The sequence below is a fragment of the Bos grunniens genome, chromosome 25 (genome assembly GCF_055505025.1).
Source record: "Bos grunniens cultivar Pamir isolate PY7600 chromosome 25, Bosgru_T2T1.0, whole genome shotgun sequence".
Taxonomy (NCBI): domain Eukaryota; kingdom Metazoa; phylum Chordata; class Mammalia; order Artiodactyla; family Bovidae; genus Bos; species Bos grunniens.
The window spans coordinates 29,215,229-29,235,597 of NC_141189.1; the positions used below are offsets into that span (position 1 = coordinate 29,215,229).

At 44.1% G+C, this 20,369-nt stretch overlaps 1 protein-coding gene across 11 annotated transcripts in view; it reads right to left on the reverse strand.

Annotated features, from left to right (window-relative positions):
• Positions 1-17,599, reverse strand: part of BFAR (bifunctional apoptosis regulator) — a 31,824-nt gene extending 14,225 nt beyond the window's left edge. For 2 of the 11 annotated variants that reach the window (XR_015154685.1, XM_086375655.1), the window contains exons 1-4: positions 17,383-17,599; positions 4,922-5,078; positions 2,282-2,618; positions 581-785 (exon numbers count right to left, since the gene is read on the reverse strand). Coding sequence is in view for 9 of the 11 variants with exons in the window: in XM_086375655.1 (XP_086231781.1) it covers positions 581-785; positions 2,282-2,544 (468 nt within the window). In the remaining 2 variants the exon portion in view is untranslated. Of the gene's footprint in view, positions 1-500; positions 786-2,281; positions 2,619-4,391; positions 4,449-4,636; positions 4,773-4,921; positions 5,079-17,382 lie in introns of all 11 variants that reach the window. The other 9 variants (XR_015154684.1, XM_086375654.1, XM_086375658.1 and 6 more) reach the window with 8 other exon arrangements.
• Between the last annotated feature and the right edge of the window lie 2,770 nt (positions 17,600-20,369).

Genomic DNA, 20,369 nt, shown 5'->3' on the forward strand with positions numbered 1-20,369 from the left:
GGAGGAAACGATGCCAAGTCTGTCGACATGGAAGCCAGGCCACACCACTGCCAACAGGGAGCTGAGGAGCACGACCCTCAGTGGGCTCACCTCTGCTGATTTTCGGGTTGTTGTCGGGGAACAGACAGAAATGGGACTCACTACAAGGCATCTGGGAGCACTGCACCCTCGACCCCATCAATTTGGCCAATGTGACTGATTCATGTGCCTTTGCTATTGGAAAATTTGTTAACAATAAGATTTTCGTAGCATGGATAGAACTTCAAAAGAAAGAAGAGTCTCTAAGGTTTGAAGTTAGTAAAGTGCTGTGCTCAAGACATGGCCTCGGTTCCAGCCCTAACACCTTTCTACGCCAGTTTCCTCCTGTCTAGAGCAGGAATAATGATGGTGTCTATTGCATAGGCTGTGAAGATGAAATGGGACAAAATTAACAGTTACTGGGTTCTGAATACCGGACTCTGTAGATACGTGTATAGGCAACATCCCAGGTTCCAACTTACACAGTGAATTACCATGTGCGATCACTTAGGAGTATTTCAACAGAACTGACTTCAGTGAAAACCGTGGGACATCCACTTACTGCCACCCCAGTTAAAGCTGTGAGCACTCCGGAGTAGAAACCCCCTCCCCTATGCTGGTTCCCTCGGCCTGTGTGGGGAGCTGAAGGCGTGTGATCATTCCCAAACTTCTGAAAGGCTGCAAGACTCTGGACTATGTCGTTATTCTGCTGAATGTCTTCAAATCGCATTCTAATGGCATCAGGAAATAATTTTTCAACGGCGTCCCTATGAAGAAAAGAGAGAGAGAAAAAAAAGACAGTTAACTAAATACACTTAAAATGTTTTAGAGGACAAAATAACACTGATGTCAACATTTAATAATATACCAAGGATTTCCCTGCTTGTCCAGTGGTTAAGAATCCACCTTCCAATGCGGGGGATGTAAGTTTGAGACGGGGAACCAAGATCCCATAAGCTATGGGGCCACTAAGCCCAGGCCCCACAACTAGTGAGCCCACATGTCCCAACGAAGACCTGATGCAGCCAAAAGTAAATAGATATTTTTAAAAATACATATACCAGGATTCAGAAGGAATGGACAAGAAGGTTGGTTATGGCCCTATTGCTAACAACAACAAATCAAAAACATCTACATGTCCATGCTCCCACTGGAAGTAGCTAAACAAAACACAGCATATTTCTACAGAGGAACAATACCTCGTTTTAAAAATAAGTTTACTGGATATCACTGGGTATCAAGATAAATAAATTTAATTCAAACATACTGTTTGAATGAAATAGGAAACTGTGGAAACACAGACTGTACACAACTGACTTAAGAAAATGTTTGCATTTCCTGTTGGCACATAAATACATAAAAGTATCATAACTGAAACTACTCTGAGAAAAAGGAAGAACTGTAAGATGGGGGGAGGCGGGGTCGAAGGGGTCTTTATCAGCAACGATCTGATTATTAAAAATTAATTCATAAAAAAAGAAAAAAGGTGAGTTCAGTTGTAAAAGTTAGACCAACCATCAGGCCATGCTATAGGGCTCTTTATGTTCAATTATACACAACTTGAGAACTCCCCCGCCACCCTCCAAAGAAAACCCTTCTTCAATTTAAGATTAACCTGCATATAAACCAAGATTGACAGGTCAGAGCAAAGTGTTTGAAAATACACTTCCTGTGAAAAAGAGAATGCTGGATTAATGTTTTAACCTTCCTGGTACTCTGTTGATAAGAGAGAAGGCAACAGAAAGGATTTTAGCCTCATAGACCTCCCAGGAACAGGATGAACATTATGAATAGAAAAAGGAAAAAACCCACCATCTAAAGGTCTTATCTGCTGTGTGATGCCACACATGAGAAACTCTATGAATGTGGTAAGTGCAACAGAGTTTAGAAGGGATTATGAAAATCAGCATCATACTAGTTATTCAGAATCATACAGTTAGACCACTTCCTCTATTCTAGGGTGTTCTCAGTGAACACAAATCAGTCAGAAGTATTATGCACCAAGGGTTACAGAAAACGGTCTGGTAACCAGTTTCTTTCTTTCCTTCATTTATAATAAATAATAAACATATCACGGTCACCTGTGAGGAAGGGAATCAGGACTGGCAGGCCTTTGAGTCCCCTGACTCACATGCCAGCAGGCCAAGAGTGACCCCGAGGCAGTGGGCTCCACGTCTCTGGCCTTTCCAGACGTGGCTGCTCCCATTAAGAGAAACCACGCTGTACAAGCCCAGTGAGCTACCCGTATGGACTTGAGCATTACCTGAGGAGAATATTGACTTTGGGGAAACCTTCCCATTTTTCTCTGCATTCTGGACACTCTGTTTTCTTCGAAGAGGCCCACCACAGAGCTAGGCAGTGCCGGCAGAAGCTGTGCCCACAGTTCAAGGTGGTGGGGTTAACCAGGATGTCGTAACAGCAGTGGCAGGAGAATTCATTAATGGAAATCTGAGGGCTGGTGCTCTCGAGTGGCTCATTTTTCTCAAGGCTTGCTGCATCCAGATCATTCTGCGGAGACTCCTCCATCTCTTAGCAAATTCTGGAATCCATAGACTTAGAAAATTACAGACTCAGCAGACCGATGCAAGATGACATTAAATCTAGGGGAAAAAGAGAGACAAACAAGAGAAATAGGTCAAATAATTTAGCAGGTGTTTGAGATGACACATATTCTATTAAAGTTCTGATTTTTAAATGTGACAAACTTGGTTTCTAAAAATTTACATTTCGTAAACCACATAAACATCACTAAATTTTTCGACTTACTGTCACACTTTCGAAAATTAGGTAAAGCTAAAGAGTGCAAAGGAAAGTTCAATGGGCTTGGGTGGGGAGAGGCTGGAGAATTCTAGATCCTTCCCTGCTAACGTCCTTGAAAGATTTAATTTCTCTGGCCTCAGTTTTCTCAATGAAATCTGTGACATCCTTTCAATGTACAAACTTTAAATAAACCAGATTCTTGGCCCACTAAAATGTCTCGAGTTGGCAATAACAGATGCACTTCATATAAACAACAGATATTATCCAAACGAATCTGCCTTCCCCTGAGGTAATTATTTAACATCTGACTTCAGAGGCTCCCATAGGGACGGTACCTGGAAGAGAGGCCTGGTTCTCTGAGATGCCCTATGCCAGGCCTACTCGCCTGGGCCTAAACATCCCTCCTCTCTCCCCAGATCAACCCAAACATGCACATCCTGCCTACTGGATCCCACTAGTTTGGTGTCACAGAAACATGCTAATGTCACTAATAAGCTAATGGCAAAGGACCATTCTCTTCTCATTCTTATCTGGGTCTTAAGGGATTTTTATTGAGAAGCAGTATGATGAGGGCATGGAGTTAGAAGTTCAACTCTCCATCTCTGGGACTAAGGTACCTGGGCTCTCCCAGCCGTATTTCCTCAACTTCACAGTGTCTTACGAGGGTTGTGCTGTGGTAAGCTGCTTCAGTCTTATCCCACACTTTGCAACCCCATGGACTGTAGCCCACCAGGCTCCTCTGTCCATGGGGTTCTCCAGGCAAGAATACTGGAGTGGGTTGCCATTTCCTTCTCCAGGGGATCTTTTCAACTTCAGAGACTGAATCCATGTCTCTTATGTCTCCTGCATTGGCAGGTGGGTTCTTTACCACTACTGCCATCTAGGAAGCCCTTGTGAGGGTTAGAGATGGTGAACTAGGGTGGTGGATGGTGTAAACAGGGGCGAAAGAAATTATTATTCATATTGCTACTGGAATTAGCATGCACAGACACTGGTGGGATGTTTCTCAATCTATTATTACAGGAAAGAAAGTAAGTTGCTGTCGATCACCCACACTGGTCTCACAGAGAAGGACTCTTCACAGGCACAGTGGTTGAGAACACAGGTCCCAGGGCTGGGCTGCCTGCGTTCTTACCCCGCTCTGCCCTCTGGATTTGAGTCTCAGGTCTCTCATCTATTAATAGGGGTGGTAATAGGGGCTTCCCTGGTGGCTCAGTGGTAAAGGATTGTCTGCAATGCAGGAGATGTAGGTTCGATCCTTGGGACAGGAAGATCCCCTAGAGAAGGAAATGGCAACTCAATCCAGGATTCTTGCCTGGGAAATTCCATGGACAGAGGAGCCAGGTGGGCTAAAATCCATGGGGTCACAGAGTCAGACACGACTTAGCAACTAAACAACAATAAACAACAATAGTGTTTAGCTCATTGGGAGGTTTTGAGAGTTAGGTAAGAGAATGCAATGGAAGTGCCTGGCATGCTGTAAGCAGACCTTAAATGCTAACAACTTCTCTGATTTTCAGGGAATTGTATCACTTTTTACAGGGCACAAATTTTAAATTAAGCATGATAACACTATTCTAAACAAGAAAATCTATAAACACAAGAATACAAACCATGGCCACTGTTTGGTGGTCTGCTGCCCGTCTGATCCGCTACAGCTTCCTGAATCCCTAAGAAACAATTCCATCCGAGAAGTACGCTCAGCAAATCAATGAGATGCACTGAAAGCTGCAATGCCTACAGTCAGCATTGGTCAACAGAAAGGGCCCAGTTCTTCTCCATGACAACGCCCAGCAACCAATGCTTCAAAAGTTGAACAAATTGCGCTACAAACTTCTATCTCATTGACCATATTCACCTGAGCTCTTGCCAACCGATTACGGCTTCTTCAAGCATCTCAACAACTTTTTGTAGGGAAAATGTTTCCACAAACCAGCAGGAGGCAAAAAATGCTTTCAAAGAGCTTGTCAAATCCTGAAGCACAGATTTTTATGCTATAGGAATAAACACAGTTATTGCTTGTTGGCAAAATTGGTGTTGATTGTAACGGTTCCTATTTTGATTAATAATGATGCATTTGAGCCTAGTTATAATGATTTAAAATTCACAACTTTAATTAAACCACAATTACGTTTGCACCAACCTAATGTTAGTAGGCTATGGTCTTTCCAGTAGTCATATATGGATGTGAGAGCTGGACCATAAAGGCAGAGAGCTGAAGAGTTGATGCTTTTGAACTGTGGTGTTGGAGAAGACTCTTGAGAGTCCCTTGGACAGCAAGGAGATCAAACCAGTCAATCCTAAAAGAAATCAACTGTGAATACCTTTTGGAAGAACTGATGCTGAAGCTGAAGCTCCAATACTTTGGCCACCTGATGCAAACAGCTGACTCACTGGAAAAGACCCTGATGGAAAAACTGAGGGAAGCAGAGAGGGGAGTGACAGAGGATGAGATGGTTGGATGGCATCACTGATTTAATGGACACGAACTTGGGCAAACTCCACGAGATGGTGAGGAACAGGGAAGCCTGGCATGCTACAGTCCATGGGGTCGAGAAGAATTAGACATGACTTGGTGACAGAACAACATTAGTAGTTGCTTTGTTGGGTGGGAAGAGGATGATTTTTTTGGTTTTGGTTTTCTGTATTTACTAAGCTGTTCTTAATGAAAATGAGGTTATAACTGCAAAAATAGAGAAAATCATAAAAATAAACCACATTTGCTGATTATTTGTATTTTTTAAAAAACTAACTGAATTTTACTTATTTTTGGCTGCACTGGGTCTGCATTGCTGTGTTTGGGCTTCTCCTAGCTGTGGCAAGAGAGGACTTCCTCGTGCAGTGTGCAGGCTTCTCCCTGTGGTAGCTTCTCTTGTTGCCAAACTCAGGCTCAAGCTTGGCAGGTATTGTGAGTTTCAGTAGTTGAGGTTCACAGGCTCAAGCTGCCCTGTGGCATGTGGAATCTTCCCAAACCAAGATCGAACCGGTGTCCCCTGCATTGGCAGGCAGATTCTTAACCACTGGACAAGGAAGTCTTATCTGTATTTTTAAGAAACATTTAAACATTTTCTGCTTTCCTCTGGGAAGTCTCTTCAAATTACTTGAGAGAGCTCATATATACAGGTTTTCAGAGAAAGGAATCATGATTTTGTTAAAGCAATTCCTTTATTTGTCCAATACTAATTAAACAACTACCATGTGGACAGAGTTATCCCAGGAAATAATCACTGGACCATTTTGAGCTACTGAGCATCACCAAGGAGCTGGGCACTGGTGGGCACTTGAAGTGCATTCACGAGCACATCGACATTCACTGTCAGAGGCAGGATACAGAGGCTTCTGGTGAGGGCTGCACAGGGGTGAGAAGAGATGGGCCTGATCGGGGTGCTGTCCTTGGTGCTTCCTGGGGAGCAGTGAGTGACACACCTGGAGATACAGGTCTGATACAGAGTCCTGTGTTCCATGCCTGGTTCATGACAGGTGGGCAGATGAGGGCACATAAAGGTTCTGGAGGCAAATGAAATCAGTAAAGCTGTGCTTGAGGAGTGGGCTTCCCTGGTAGTCCAGCTGGTAAAGAATCCACCTGCAATGCAGGAGACCCTGGTTAGATTCCTGGGTCGGGCAGATCCGCTGGAGAAGGGAGAGGCCACTCGTTCCAGTGTTTGAGGATGATAAATCTCATCAGGAAGGTGGGCTGGGCTGGGACAAGGCAGAAGGGAGGTGCTGTTACTTCTGCGACTATGGTGACAAACATGAAAATGCAAAGACAGAGATCAATCTATGAAGAGATATTACAAGAGCTGTTTCTGAGCTTTGGTGACTAGAGAGAACGATCAAAGAGGTTGTCTAGGTGCTAGAACTGGGGAAGTAGGTGGGTCTGCTGATAGAAATGGGTCACGGCAGGGACTTCCCTCGTGGTCCTGTGGTTAACATTCTGCACTCCTGATGCAGAGGGCCCCGGTTTGATTCCTGGTCAGGGAACTAGATTCCACATGCTCCAACTAAGAGCCTGCATGCTGCAACTAAAGCTCTGGCACAATTGAATAAATAATTAAAAAAAAAAAAAAATGAGTCCCTGTAAACTAATGGGGCCCTGCTTGAAAAGAAGGTAAGTCGAATTTTGGAAAAGTTGAGTTTGAGGTGATGACAAAATTTCTGCCTAGTGAGCATGGGGAGATATGAAACTGTGGTTGTGAGGTTAGGGTGAGGCCAAGTGTATGGATCTCGAAGTCATTTGAAATGGCAACATATATGGAAATAAATTTCTCCAACCTTTTAAAACTAGAATGTACCAATAATTCTTAGTTTATCAGATCTGAAAGTTATTTCTCATGAGAGAAAATAAGGTAACAAAAGTGTATTTTAAAAGTCATGTTTGGAAAAGCTGAAGTGGCCACTAACTCTGTTTTTTAATTGTCTTCAACAAACTAGAAACTGCACGGACTTTGATTACTTCTTAGGAATTCTGCTCATTTCATTTTACCCTAAATTGAAAAACTGCAAGTTAACAGAGAAAGGGTGCACAACTTAACTGAATTCAACTGATCTTTTCTGCTATTTTTATATAAGTATTTGGGTTTTTTTCCATTAAAGAAAGCAACAGGAAAGCAAAAGGAGGAAAGCGCCTCCTAGGTGATGAAAATGTAGCTCAGATACTAAAGTTCCAAGCTGTGGCCTTTTGACTTGGATAAACACACCCTCCTGCACTGCAAAGGCCTCTTTTGAGGATGTTTATGACGATTCTCTACCAACTCGGCAGACACAGCAAGGGGCTTGAACTGAGAGCAGCTTTGCTGGCTGAGTTCCTTCACGGGGAAGCATGTGTTAGACGCACCCACAGCCTGCTGCTCTTCCTGTCGCGGTCTCAGAGGAGTCTGGGGCATGTGGTTAGGACAGGGCGAAAAGCATTCCAGCCCCACTCCCAGTGCCCTGCCCATACGGAGACACTTAGGTTTGTGCTTAATCACTGCACGACAAGACCAGTGTTGATTACCTTGCTCAAAACGAATGGGAAAAATGCCTGAGTTGGAAAAGCCTGCAAAACTGCAAACAGAGACAAGTTAAAAACAACTGCCTGGATACCACAGAATTGAAGACCTCTGCTCTGAGTCACTCTGAAGAGCTGCGGTTTCTGACAGTTGAAGCTGGCTCTTCAGCTGACGTCTGTGTCGGTTCTTCAGGGGGTCAGGGCACACTCTGAAATCATGGGCCAAGTTTGTGTTTGTCTACACAAGTGTTTTCCTGAAGAAAATCTAGGTTTTTATTTACTCTCTTGGGGCTTCTCGGGTAGCACTAGGGGAAAAGAACCCTCCTGCCAGTGCAGGAGACATGGGTTCCATCCTTGGGTCAGGAAGATCCCCTGGAGAAGGAAATGGCAACCCACTCTAGTAGTGTCTGGAGGGCTACAGTCCATGGGGTCGCAGAGTCAGATATGACTGTAGCGACTCAGCATGCATACATAGCATGCAAAGCGGACCTTATCTGGACCAAGATCCAGATAAGGCTAAGAACCACTGATTATCCAGAGAGATAAGGGCTTTATTAATGTAACCCCCGCTGCTCCCCAGTGACCCAGCATTCCTGTCAAGAGCAGCCATCCTCCTCGACCTGGCAGTTTCAACAGTGGCACCATCTGTTCTTTTTTTTCTTCCGGCCGCATAGCATGTGGGATGGCCAGGGATCGAATCTGTACTGGAAGTGCAGAGTCTTAACCACTGGACCACCGAGTCCCAACATCTAGTCTTCAGACAGGCAATTTTCACGAGGTGCTTCTCTTTCTCCTTCCCCTTCCCCACTTTCTATTGAATTTGATGCCAGCATTTAAAACAATCTGATGTCAAAGAAAAATCCAGATTCCTGGCTGCTTCTGAAAATTCAGAAGATCTGGCACCCCTAGGCGCTCCTTTTGTGTGTTAAGAATCCACTGAAGCTGTGTATCTGAGCAGCTGCCCGCTTCAGAGGGAGCTGCAATCGTCACCCAGCTGGTTTCCTTACGTCCATCAGCTGCCAGATTTCAGTTGATATTTATGTTTTTCATAACTTGTTCCGTAAGGTGCTGCCTTCTGGGTCCAGCATGAGAGTGTGACATTTCTAGGCTGACTGGCCTTTTAGGCTAGAAAGCTTCTGGAGATCTATGGGCTTATAATTTTTCTCTTTCTCTGCTGTTGGGTGGTTACTTATTGCAGGAAGGTGGTTACTTATGAGGTTTTCCTCACATTTTTCTACGTTACCCCTTCTATTCTGCTTTAGACTCAGAGGTGCAGGAGATTCCGTGTGTGAATGGCTGTGCATGAGGGCAGGCTGCTAAGTCGCGTCAGTCGTGTCCAACTCTGTGCGACCCCATAGACAGAAGCCCACCAGGCTCCTCTGTCCCCAGGATTCTCCAGGCAAGAGCACTGGAGTGGGTTGCCATTTCCTTCTCCAATGCATGAAAGTGAGAAGTGAAAGTGAAGTCGCTCAGTCGTGTCTGACTCTTAGCGGCTCCATGGACTGTAGCCTACCAGGCTCCTCTGTCCATGGGATTTCCCAGGCAAGAGTACTGGAGTGGGGTGCCACTGCCTTCTCCGATGAGGGCAGGGGTCAAGTTTAAAAATCCTAAGCTGGCTTTATTCTCATTATATCCTCACAGACCTAGCACCTATTTATCAAATATTTCAGTAGAGGCCTTTAAAACACTTAATTTTTTGGAGGTCTTACCTATTCCTGGTTCTGAGGGACAGAGTAATACACCTCAGTTTTAAAATCAGAAGACAGATTCTGATTCCCGGCTTCACTACCAGCCATGAGATCAAAGGCAAATTATTCATCCTCCCCAAGGCTCACATCACCAGACATAAGCAAAGGGGTTACTGCTGCTGATCAAACAGGACTGGCCTCAGAATTAAGAGGACAGCACACAGGAAGCGCTCATGGTCCCGTCTTCTGCATCACGTTCCAGCGGGTGACATGTGTCAATCCATACAAGTGAAGAATTGCTGAGGTGGTGGCTTTCCCGCCCATGCCATATAACCAACTTACTCTACCATGTAACTTGTATTTATTAAAATGACCACACGTGCTTTTATTGCAAGAGACATGGATGTTTTTTAAATTTTATATTACGTTTTTGGCTGCATCTCACAGCATGTGGGATCTTAGTTCCCCAATGAGGGATTGAACCTGTGCCCTCCGCAGTGGAAGCACCCAGTCCTAACCACTGGCATGCCCGGGAATTCTCTACCCTGTAACTTTTTAACACCTGGAGAGACACGACTTCCTGAGTAGCACATCATCTCTAAAGTTGCCATGTCAAGAAATGGCATAAAATCTTAGAAAGCATTAATATGTGAAATATGACATGAATATAAGCACATGAACCAACTGCACAGCTGACATTTTCTAAAATGTTCATGGGTGAGGTCTGTTGGCACAACGGATAGGAAACGATAGCTAGAAGATAATCATCACAAGATATCTATCACCCCAAAGCTATGCATGTTCTCCCCAAGAAATACCTAACTGACAGGGTGCAACTGTCTGAAAATCCATGGTGGGAGAAAAAGAGCTGGGACACATATAATGTCCCAACGATTCTATGATTCTACGTAACTAAAGACCCTGGAATCAATTTGGCTATTCCATCCCTGGAAGGCAAGTTGTTTGCCAAGTGCTTATCTATGGATTTATCCAGAGGCCTACTCTCCAGGAGGAAGCAGGGGCCCTGCCATAGCCTGCTTCATTCTTCAGTCCCTCAACTCACACTTAAGAAAATTAATATAATGACTTTTATTGAGTTTATTGAAGTAGAATGCATTAATTTTCAGTTTAAGAATTTTTATACCTTAGCTTCTAAAGACCTCACTATGTGATGACTGTTAATTCTTCAGAAAGCGAAATTATCAAGCTGCTTAGTTCAGTGAAATTATGGTTCTACTTCTTCACTCAACAAAACACTGGCTGTGACCATAATACATACCGAACATTTTAGGAATAAGTCTTTGAAGAGCTAATGTATTGGGATTCCAGCCTGAAAAATGTGATCTCAACTATTTCTTAGCAGAGATGTTGGCTGCAAGAATACAATGATTTTGGCTTTAGATTGGTCTCTAGTTAAGTTATTTCTCCCCATTACATACTGCCCAACAACAGAGAATAATGACGATTGCCAATATTGATTGAGCCCTTATATAATGTGAGAGGTATAATAATCTTACGGGATAATTATTACTATCATCTCCATTTTACTGACGAGAAACTGGAGACCTAACTGGTATAGGACAGAGTCCGGTTTTTGTTTTGTTTTTTCAAACAACACAAATTTCTTTTCTTTCTTACTTTTTCTGTTTTTTGGCTGCACGGTGGAGCATGTGGGATCCTAGCTCCCCGACCAGGGATCAAACCCATGCCTCCTGCAGTGGAAGCCAGGGAATTCCAGGTCAGGTTTTAAATCACAGTCTCATGTAAAGCCTGTCCTCGTACACTACGCCAGTCTAAGCCACAACATAGAGGCGCCCCTGCGAAACTGACAAATTCAAACCAGAATCTGACACTGCTGCATTTCGGAATGAGAACTGCAGCTTGAGGCTGTTAGGGTGACCATGCTCTTCCACCTAGGAGATAAACAAGCAGAAATATTCACGAGAAGTAGGGGTGACGGTGTTTGGGTGTACCTCATTTCTGGCACCCCAAGTCCACCCCTAGGGACACCACTTAGACAGTAGCAGAACACTACAGAAATTATCAAATGTCCAAAGACCAAACACACCCATTTCTAGTAATTATGAGATACACAGAAATGAGTCCAAATGTAAGCAAAGCAAAGATCAGAAGTGGAAATAAAAAGAGAATGTGGTAAATACTTCTTGCAGGTGGTGGAAACTGGCTTTCATTAACATAAAAGAACTTCCAGGCTCTTATTGTATAAAACTCTGTGTTTTTACAACTTCAAAGAGACAGACTTTCTTTCTCAACAGGGTCAGGAATCACTAGAGCAAAGGTAGCCAGCCAGCTCATGGGTTAGGTCTGTTGGTACAATTGATAGAAAACAACTGCTAGGAAATAATTATCACAAGATATCTATCACCCCAACCATACGTATATTCTCCCAAAGAAATACCTAACTAACAGGGTACAACTGTCTGAAAATCCATGGGGAAAAAAGAAGACCTGGGACACATATACTGTCCCAATGATTCTATGTAACTGGACACTGACTTGCTGCCCACGTTCGGAGGCCCTGTGATTTACTGCTCTGGAGTGCTGTTGTGCAAGACAAGAGCACACAGCAAAGGGTCTGTGTGCCTTATCTTGTGTGAAACACTGGTGACGCCTAATAATTTAGAAAGTGATCAAAAACTACTGGTGGTCACCACTAACCCATACCTTAGCTACTAGTTTTTAAACTATCCCATTATGACTCATGCATTTCTAAACTCATGAATCCTTTTCAGGTTTTGCACACTGCTGCTTGAGCAACCTGTGCCTCTCCAACCAGATCCTGAGCTCTTGAAGGTCAGGAACCAAGTCAGAGAATTCTATCATTGTACCTGAGAGTGACTGGCACAAAGCTGAGTTCTAGTTATTTGGAGCTGAGAATAGAACCCACAAACCTTTGATTTCTATCATAGAAATTTCTTAGAACCTCTGTCGGAATCACCCCAGAAATTTGGTAAATTCAAACAAAGATATCTGGCAGAGAGGACCAGGAATCCTCCTTTTAAAGAAGCCCCTTAGAATATTCTTTACCAAAAAAAAAAAAAGTTATTTTTAATTGAAGGATAATTGCTTTACAATATTGTGTTGGTTTCTGCCATACATCAACATTAATCAACCATAGATTACGTATGTTCCCTCCTTCTTAAACCTCCCCCCCCACTTCTCACCCTATCCTGCCCCTCTAGGTTGTCACAGATCTTACTTACATGGATGTTTGGGAACTGAGAGCTGTTACATACAAATAAACACTTACAATCCTAAGTATATGTTTCACACAAGGTGAGGCAAGACAGTAACGAAATCAAGCTTAAATAACATTTCCAACTTCATTTCCTCCCTTCTCAATCCTTCCTCTCACCACAGTCCCAATCACCCTCCTGGAGCAAAATCCTGATCAACTCCTTCCTTTACTCAAAACCTTCCCAACCGTGAGAGTATAAACCCCACAGTCATTAAGGATCCTTATGGCCCAGCTGCAATCAACAGAACTTTTTAACTAAGAGCACGGACTCTGGTGCCAGAATGACTGCATTCAAATCCCAATGATTCCAATTATTAGGTTGTGTTAACCTCGGCAAGTTACTTAACCTGTCTGTGCCTCAGTTTCTTAATCCGTAAAATGGGGATATGGGTAGTACCTGCCTGATAGGGTTGTTGACAGGATTAAATGAATTAATGCACGCACAGCACTCAGAATAGTGCCTGGCATACAGTAAGTGCAGTTAAGTCTTCGTTTTTACTATTTTCCTGACCACCTCCTGCTACTCACCTACTCATAGGTTATACTCTAGTCCCACCTGTTAATTCCTGCCCTTTCCCCACATTGTTCTATCTGCAACACAGATACACACCATCTCTGGGTCAAAAGTGTCCAACTGACAAGACCCAAATCAACCATCACTTGAAAATCTTTAATGACTAACCTTCCTCATAGCTCAAATTAATCCTTCCTGCCTCTGTGCACTAATGTAACTTTCATTTGTGCATGTTTTCTCATCTCCTAGACTACGATTTCCCTGGAGATGTTAGTATAATTGAAATAGTACCATTTTAAGAGTGACACAGTCCATCTATCTCCTCTGAGCCTCTGTTTCCCATTTCTAAGTTCAGGATAGTAACAATTCCTTTGAAGGAAGCTTAAATGACTGATTTCTATCTACAGATAGTCCGAAAATCTGCTGTGTGATTGATTGGCATTAGCAATTATTAATAGTGGTGTTTATTTAGTGCCAGCTAGGTAGCCACCAGGGTGGCTCAGAGGTTAAAGTGTCTGCCTGCAATGCGGGAGACCTGGGTTCGATCCCTGGGTCAGGAAGATCCCCTGGAGAAGGAAATGGCAGCTCACTCCAGTATTCCTGCCTGGAGAATCCCATGGACGGAGGAGCCTGGTGGGCTACAGTCCACGGGGTCGCAAAAAGTCAGACACGACTGAACGACTTCACTCACTCAGGTAAGTAGTACCTGTGCCAAATACCAGAACTTCAAAAAAACAACAATAACAACAACTGCCCTGGAGCAGCACAATTTTCCCATCAAGTTTATAGAGATATGCAGGGAAACACTGAGCACATGGGTTTGTATATCCCTAGGCGGGCTTGTTTATAAGCCAGCTGTGACAAAAACAAACCCAACCCAACCCAACCCACAAGTGCATTCTTGCGGGTCAGCTCTGGGACGTGCTCCAGGAGAGGGAGGTAGTAAAACTCCTTCCCATTGGCATTGAAGCAGGGCAAAGACTAATAGAGTTTTGCCAAGAAAATGCACTAGTCATAACAAACACCCTCTTCCAACAACACAAGAGAAGACTCTATACATGGACATCACCAGATGGTCAACACTGAAATCAGACTGATTATATTCTTTGCAGCCAAAGATGGAGAAGCTCTATACAGTCAGCAGAAACAAGACCAGGAGCTCACTGTGGCTCAGACCATGAACTCCTTATTGCCAAATTCAGACTGAAATTGAAGAAAGTAGGGAAAACCACTAGACCATTCAGGTATGACCTAAATCAAATCCCCTATGATTATACAGTGGAAGTGAGAAATAGATTTAAGGGCCTAGATCTGATAGATAGAGTGCCTGATGAACTATGGAATGAGGTTTGTGACATTGTATAGGAGACAGGGATCAAGACCATTCCCATGGAAAAGAAATGCAAAAAAGCAAAATGGCTGTCTGGGGAGGCCTTACAAATAGCTGTGAAAAGAAGAGAAGCGAAAAGCAAAGGAGAAAAGGAAAGATATAAACATCTGAATGCAGAGTTCCAAAGAATAGCAAGAAGAGATAAGAAAGCCTTCTTCAGCAATCAATGCAAAGAAATACAGGAAATCAACAGAATGGGAAAGACTAGGGATCTCTTCAAGAAAATCAGAGATACCAAAGGAACATTTCACGCAAAGATGGGCTCGATAAAGGACAGAAATGGTTTGGACCTAACAGAAGCAGAAAATATTAAGAAGAGAGGGCAAGAATACACAGAAGAACTGTACAAAAAAGATCTTCATGACCCAGATAATCACGATGGTGTGATCACTGACCTAGAGCCAGACATCCTGGAATGTGAAGTCAAGTGGGCCTTAGAAAGCATCACTACAAACAAAGCTAGTGGAGGTGATGGAATTCCAGTGGAGCTATTCCAAATCCTGAAAGATGATGCTGTGAAAGTGCTGCACTCAATATGCCAGCAAATTTGGAAAACTCAGCAGTAGCCACAGGACTGGAAAAGGTCAGTTTTCATTCCAATCCCAAAGAAAGGCAATGCGAAAGAATGCTCAAAGTACTGCACAATTGCACTCATCTCACACACTAGTAAAGTAATGCTCAAAATTCTCCAAGCCAGGCTTCAGCAATATGTGAACCGTGAACATCCTGATGTTCAAGCTGGTTTTAGAAAAGGCAGAGGAACCAGAGATCAAATTGCCAACATCCACTGGATCATGGAAAAAGCAAGAGAGTTCCAGAAAAGCATCTATTTCTGCTTTATTGACTATGCCAAAGCCTTTGACTGTGTGGATCACAATAAACTGTGGAAAATTCTGAAAGAGATGGGAATACCAGACCACCTGATCTGCCTCTTGAGAAATTTGTATGCAGGTCAGGAAGCAACAGTTAGAACTGGACATGGAACAACAGACTGGTTCCAAATAGGAAAAGGAGCACATCAAGGCTGTATATTGTCACCCTGCTTATTTAACTTGTATGCAGAGTACATCATGAGAAATGCTGGACTGGAAGAAGCACAAGCTGGAATCAAGATTGCCGGGAGAAATATCAATAACCTCAGATATGCAGATGACACCACCCTTATGGCAGAAAGTGAAGAGGAACTCAAAAGCCTCTTGATGAAAGTGAAAGTGGAGAGTGAAAAAGTTGGCTTAAAGCTCAACATTCAGAAAACGAAGATCATGGCATCTGGTCCCATCACTTCATGGGAAATAGATGGGGAAACAGTGGAAACAGTGTCAGACTTTATTTTTCTGGGCTCCAAAATCACTGCAGATGGTGACTGCAGCCATGAAATTAAAAGATGCTTACTCCTTGGAAGGAAAGTTATGACCAACCTAGATAGCATATTCAAAAGCAGAGACATTACTTTGCCAACAAAGGTCCGTCTAGTCAAGGCTATGGTTTTTCCTGTGGTCATGTATGGATGTGAGAGTTGGACTGTGAAGAAGGCTGAGCGCCGAAGAATTGATGCTTTTGAACTGTGGTGTTGGAGAAGACTCTTGAGAGTCCCTTGGACTGCAAGGAGATCCAACCAGTCCATTCTGAAGGAGATCAGCCCTGGGATTTCTTTGAAAGGAATGATGCTAAAGCTGAAACTCCAGTACTTTGGCCACCTCCTGCGAAGAGTTGACTCATTGGAAAAGACTCTGATGCTGGGAGGGATTGGGGGCAAGAGGAGAAAGGGACGGCAGAGGATGAGATGGCTGGATGGCATCACTGACTCGATGGACGTGAGTCTCAATGAACTCCGGGAGTTGGTGATGGACAGGGAGGCCTGGCATGCTGCGATTCATGGGTTCGCAAAGAGTCGGACACGACTGAGCGACTGATCTGATCTGATCTGATCTGATTGGCGTTTCAGAGCGTGTCATCAAGATCGTCTACAAGGTCTGGCCAAGGACTGGCCAATGGGCTTCGGTGGGAAGGACCCAACGAGGACTACGGAGGGCAAGACAGCACCTGGCTCCTTCTCCCCACCAAAGTTGGAGGGCCGCCTTCTGCCCCGCCAAAGATCCCCTATCAGACACGGCCTGATTCTCTTTTGCCTTTTTTTTTTTTAATTACAGAGAACTCTCTTTTGCATAAGTCCAGATTTCTAAGCCATGAAGTCACAATCACAAGAGCTGGGAGTGTGACTCTGGGTTTCACTTTTCCTTTCTGCGAGTCCCTTATACTCTTTTAAAACGGGTTCATTCGTTCAGCCCTGGGGCCAGAACGCACCCGGCTAATTAGATCTGAAGCCCAGTCTGGCGTCTATCAGGAGCCCGGTCAATTCTGCACGCGCTGTCGCAGGCTGCGAGCCGCGCTCCCAGGGGCAGGGTCCCGGTCATCTCCCTCCGAGGTGTGAGGCAGCCACGTCCTCTCCGTCTCGCCCTGGGGAGGGTGGAGGCGGAAATCCAGAAACTACAGGCTCGGACTGTGACCCGGGAGAGAACACACGTGAGGTCCAGTAACCGGCTTGCCGAGGTGGGGCTCTCGGGAAAGATGGAGAAGCTGGCCAAGTGGGGGTCCGCGCCTCAAAGCTAGGGCTGAGGCTGCACAGAACCCAGGTGTGGGAGGGGAGATCCCGCCCACCTCCTCCGAGCCCGTCCTCCACCGCCTCCTTCCACACCCTAAGTCGAGCCCGCCCGCACCCTGGCTACCCTCCGCACCCTGGCTACCCTCCGCCAAGCCGCTTCTTACCTCTGCGCTCATGGCAAACCTGGCCGTCAGCCCCTTCCTGGGCCCCTTCGCGGACACAGAGGAAGAGGTAGCAGCTCCACTTCCGGAAATAACCTTGGACTCACTGCGGAGGAGGGTACCCCGCCGGTCCGCGACCATAGAGGACAGGCCGCAGTTGTTCCCCAACCTCCTGAACCCTGCGCCCTCCCCGCTGCCTAGAGCGGCCACTCCCGCGCCTGGGGGTCCGCGCAGGCGTACTACCTCCAGCCCCGCCCCTTCCTCTTGGGTGGACAGACCTTGAGCGCAGGGCGTTACACGCTGAAGGTGCTCCCGCGGGGTGTCTGTTTTGTTAACTGCAGGAAACAGCTTTGCCCGGAAATTAAAATAATATTACAAGACCGTACTGTACTCGCCACGATTTTTTTTTTGGCGGTTACATTGTATGCAGAAATCAGAGGACCGTCGCTGTATTTCCATTTGCAGTATTAAGAATCGGATTATTAAAATATCTTTCTTATCGCCACGTTTTTTCCTCACCCAGCGTCTTGGTTCGTTAAGCTGTGCTGTGGTGTGCTTAGGCGCTTAGTCGTGTCCGACTCTTTGCGACCCCGTGGACTGTAACCCCCAGGCACCTCTGTCCATGGGGACTCTCCAGGCGGAAATACTGGAGTGGGTTGCCATGCACTCCGCTAGGGGATCCTCCCAACCCAGGGATCGATACCAGGTCGATCCCTGCTGCTGCTGCTGCTAAGTCGCTTCAGTCGTATCCGACTCTGTGCGACCCCAGAGATGGCAGCCCACCAGGCTCCCCCGTCCCTGGGATTCTCCAGGCAAAAACACTGGAGTGGGTTGCCATTTCCTTCTCCACAGGTCGATAGCTAGATGGTAGTTATCAAAGGCTGGCGGGTTCTTCACTGTCTGAGCCACCAGTTAAGAATTCATTCTGATTATCTGCTTTAAGTCACTGGCCTGCAGATTGATAAAACTGATCATTTTCCTCCCTAGAAATCAAATGTGCAAAAAGTAAAAAGACTGATAGTTCTGTGCTAGTGCCAGGAGTGTACGAACTCATTTTCTGGAGGATAGTCTGGCAATAGGCAGCACCAAATTTTTAACATTGCAGTGAAAGATACATGACAAAATTTACCATCTTAACTATTTTCAAGTGTGTAATTCACTGGCACTAAGTGTATCCACATTATTGTGCAAGCATGACTCACATCCATCTCTAGGACTTTATCATCTTCCCCAACTGGAAATTCATATTCATTCAATTCTCAATAGTTTTCCCCAGCCTCTGATAACTACCATCTAGGTACCACATGTAAATGGGATCATACAGTGTTTGTCTTGTGACTGGCTTATTTCACCCACCATAGTGTTCTCCAGGTTCATCTACTTTGTAACGTGTCAGAATTTCCTTCCATTTAGAGGTAGAATAATATTCCATTGTATGTATACACAACATTTTGTTTATCCAATTTATCTGGTGACGGATACTTGGGTTGTTTCCGCTTTTTGTCTATTGTGAATTATGCTGCTATGGATATGGGTGTACAAATACCTATTCAAACCTCTACTTTCAGTTAGTTTGGGTGCATGCCCAGAAGTGGAATTGCTGCATTACCTTTGATAATTCTATTTTTAATTTTTAAAGACAGGCCATAATGTTTTCCATAGGGACTGTACCATTTTACATTCCCACTAGCAGTGGGCAAAGTTCCAATTTCTCACCTAATAGGCGTGAAATGAAACCTCATTTTGGTTTTCACTTGCATTTGTGATGTTCGGCATCTTTTCATGAGCTTATTGGCCATTTATATCTTCTTGGAAGAAACATTTAAGTTCTTTGTCCACTTGAAAAATAATTTTATTTATCTATTTATTTTGGCTGTCCTGGGTCTTTGTTGCTTTTCTCTAGCTGTGGTGAATGGAGCCTACTCTCTAGTTTCGATGCTAGGGCTTCTCCTTGTTGTGGAGCTCAGGCTCTAGGTGTGCAGGCTTCAGTAGCTGTGGCTCCTGGGCTCTAGAGCACAGGCTCAATAGTTGTGGTGCCTGGGCTTAGTTGCCCTGTGGCATGTGGAATCTTTCCAGACCAGAGATCAAACCCATGTTTCTGGCATTGGCAGGCAAAGTCTTTACAACTGAGCCACCCGGGAAGCCCCACTCCACATGTCCATTTTTATACTGGATTATTTGCTTCTGTGTTTTTGGGGTTGTAGGAGTTCTTTTTGTATTACAGATTTTAACCCATTATCAGATATATGGTTTGCAAATATTTTCTCCCATTTTATGGGTTGCCTTTTCACCTTGTTGGTAGTGTCCTTTGAAGCACAAAAGTCTTAAATTTTGATATAATTCATTGATTTTTTTTCTTTTCTTGCTTGTGCTTTTGGTGTTATAGCCAAAAAAATCATTGCCAAATCCAATGTCATGAAATTTTGCCTATGCTTTCTTCTAAAACCTTTATAGTTTTGGCATTTGCGTTTAGGTGTTTGATTTACTTTGAGTTAATATTTATACAGTGTTAGGTAAGGGTCTAACTTCATTCTTTTGAATGTGGATATTCAATTTTCTCAACAGCATTTATTGAAAAGAGTATCCTTTCCTCATTGAATGAGCTTGGCATCCAAATCATTTGAATGTATATTCAAGGGTGTATTTGTGGGCTGTCTACTCTATTTCATTAGTCTCCATGTCTATTTATGTCAGTGCCACACTGTTTTGATTAATGTAGCTTTACTCTAAGTTTTGATAATTATTGAACTTAAATTACTTAAAATTTAAGTGGCCATATGTGGCCACTACTTTCTATCTAGGACTTTCAAAGCTGATACCAGTAGGCAGAGAGATATTTCAGATTTTAAGTTTGACTACTTGTATTGGTTTTCACATTTACACAGACACTGCTGCTTACACTAAGAATAGAGGACATAGCTAACTATATATAAATTTCCTATGAATGAGGAGAGGAAAATGGACTTGTGGCACCTGGTGGGGATAATATG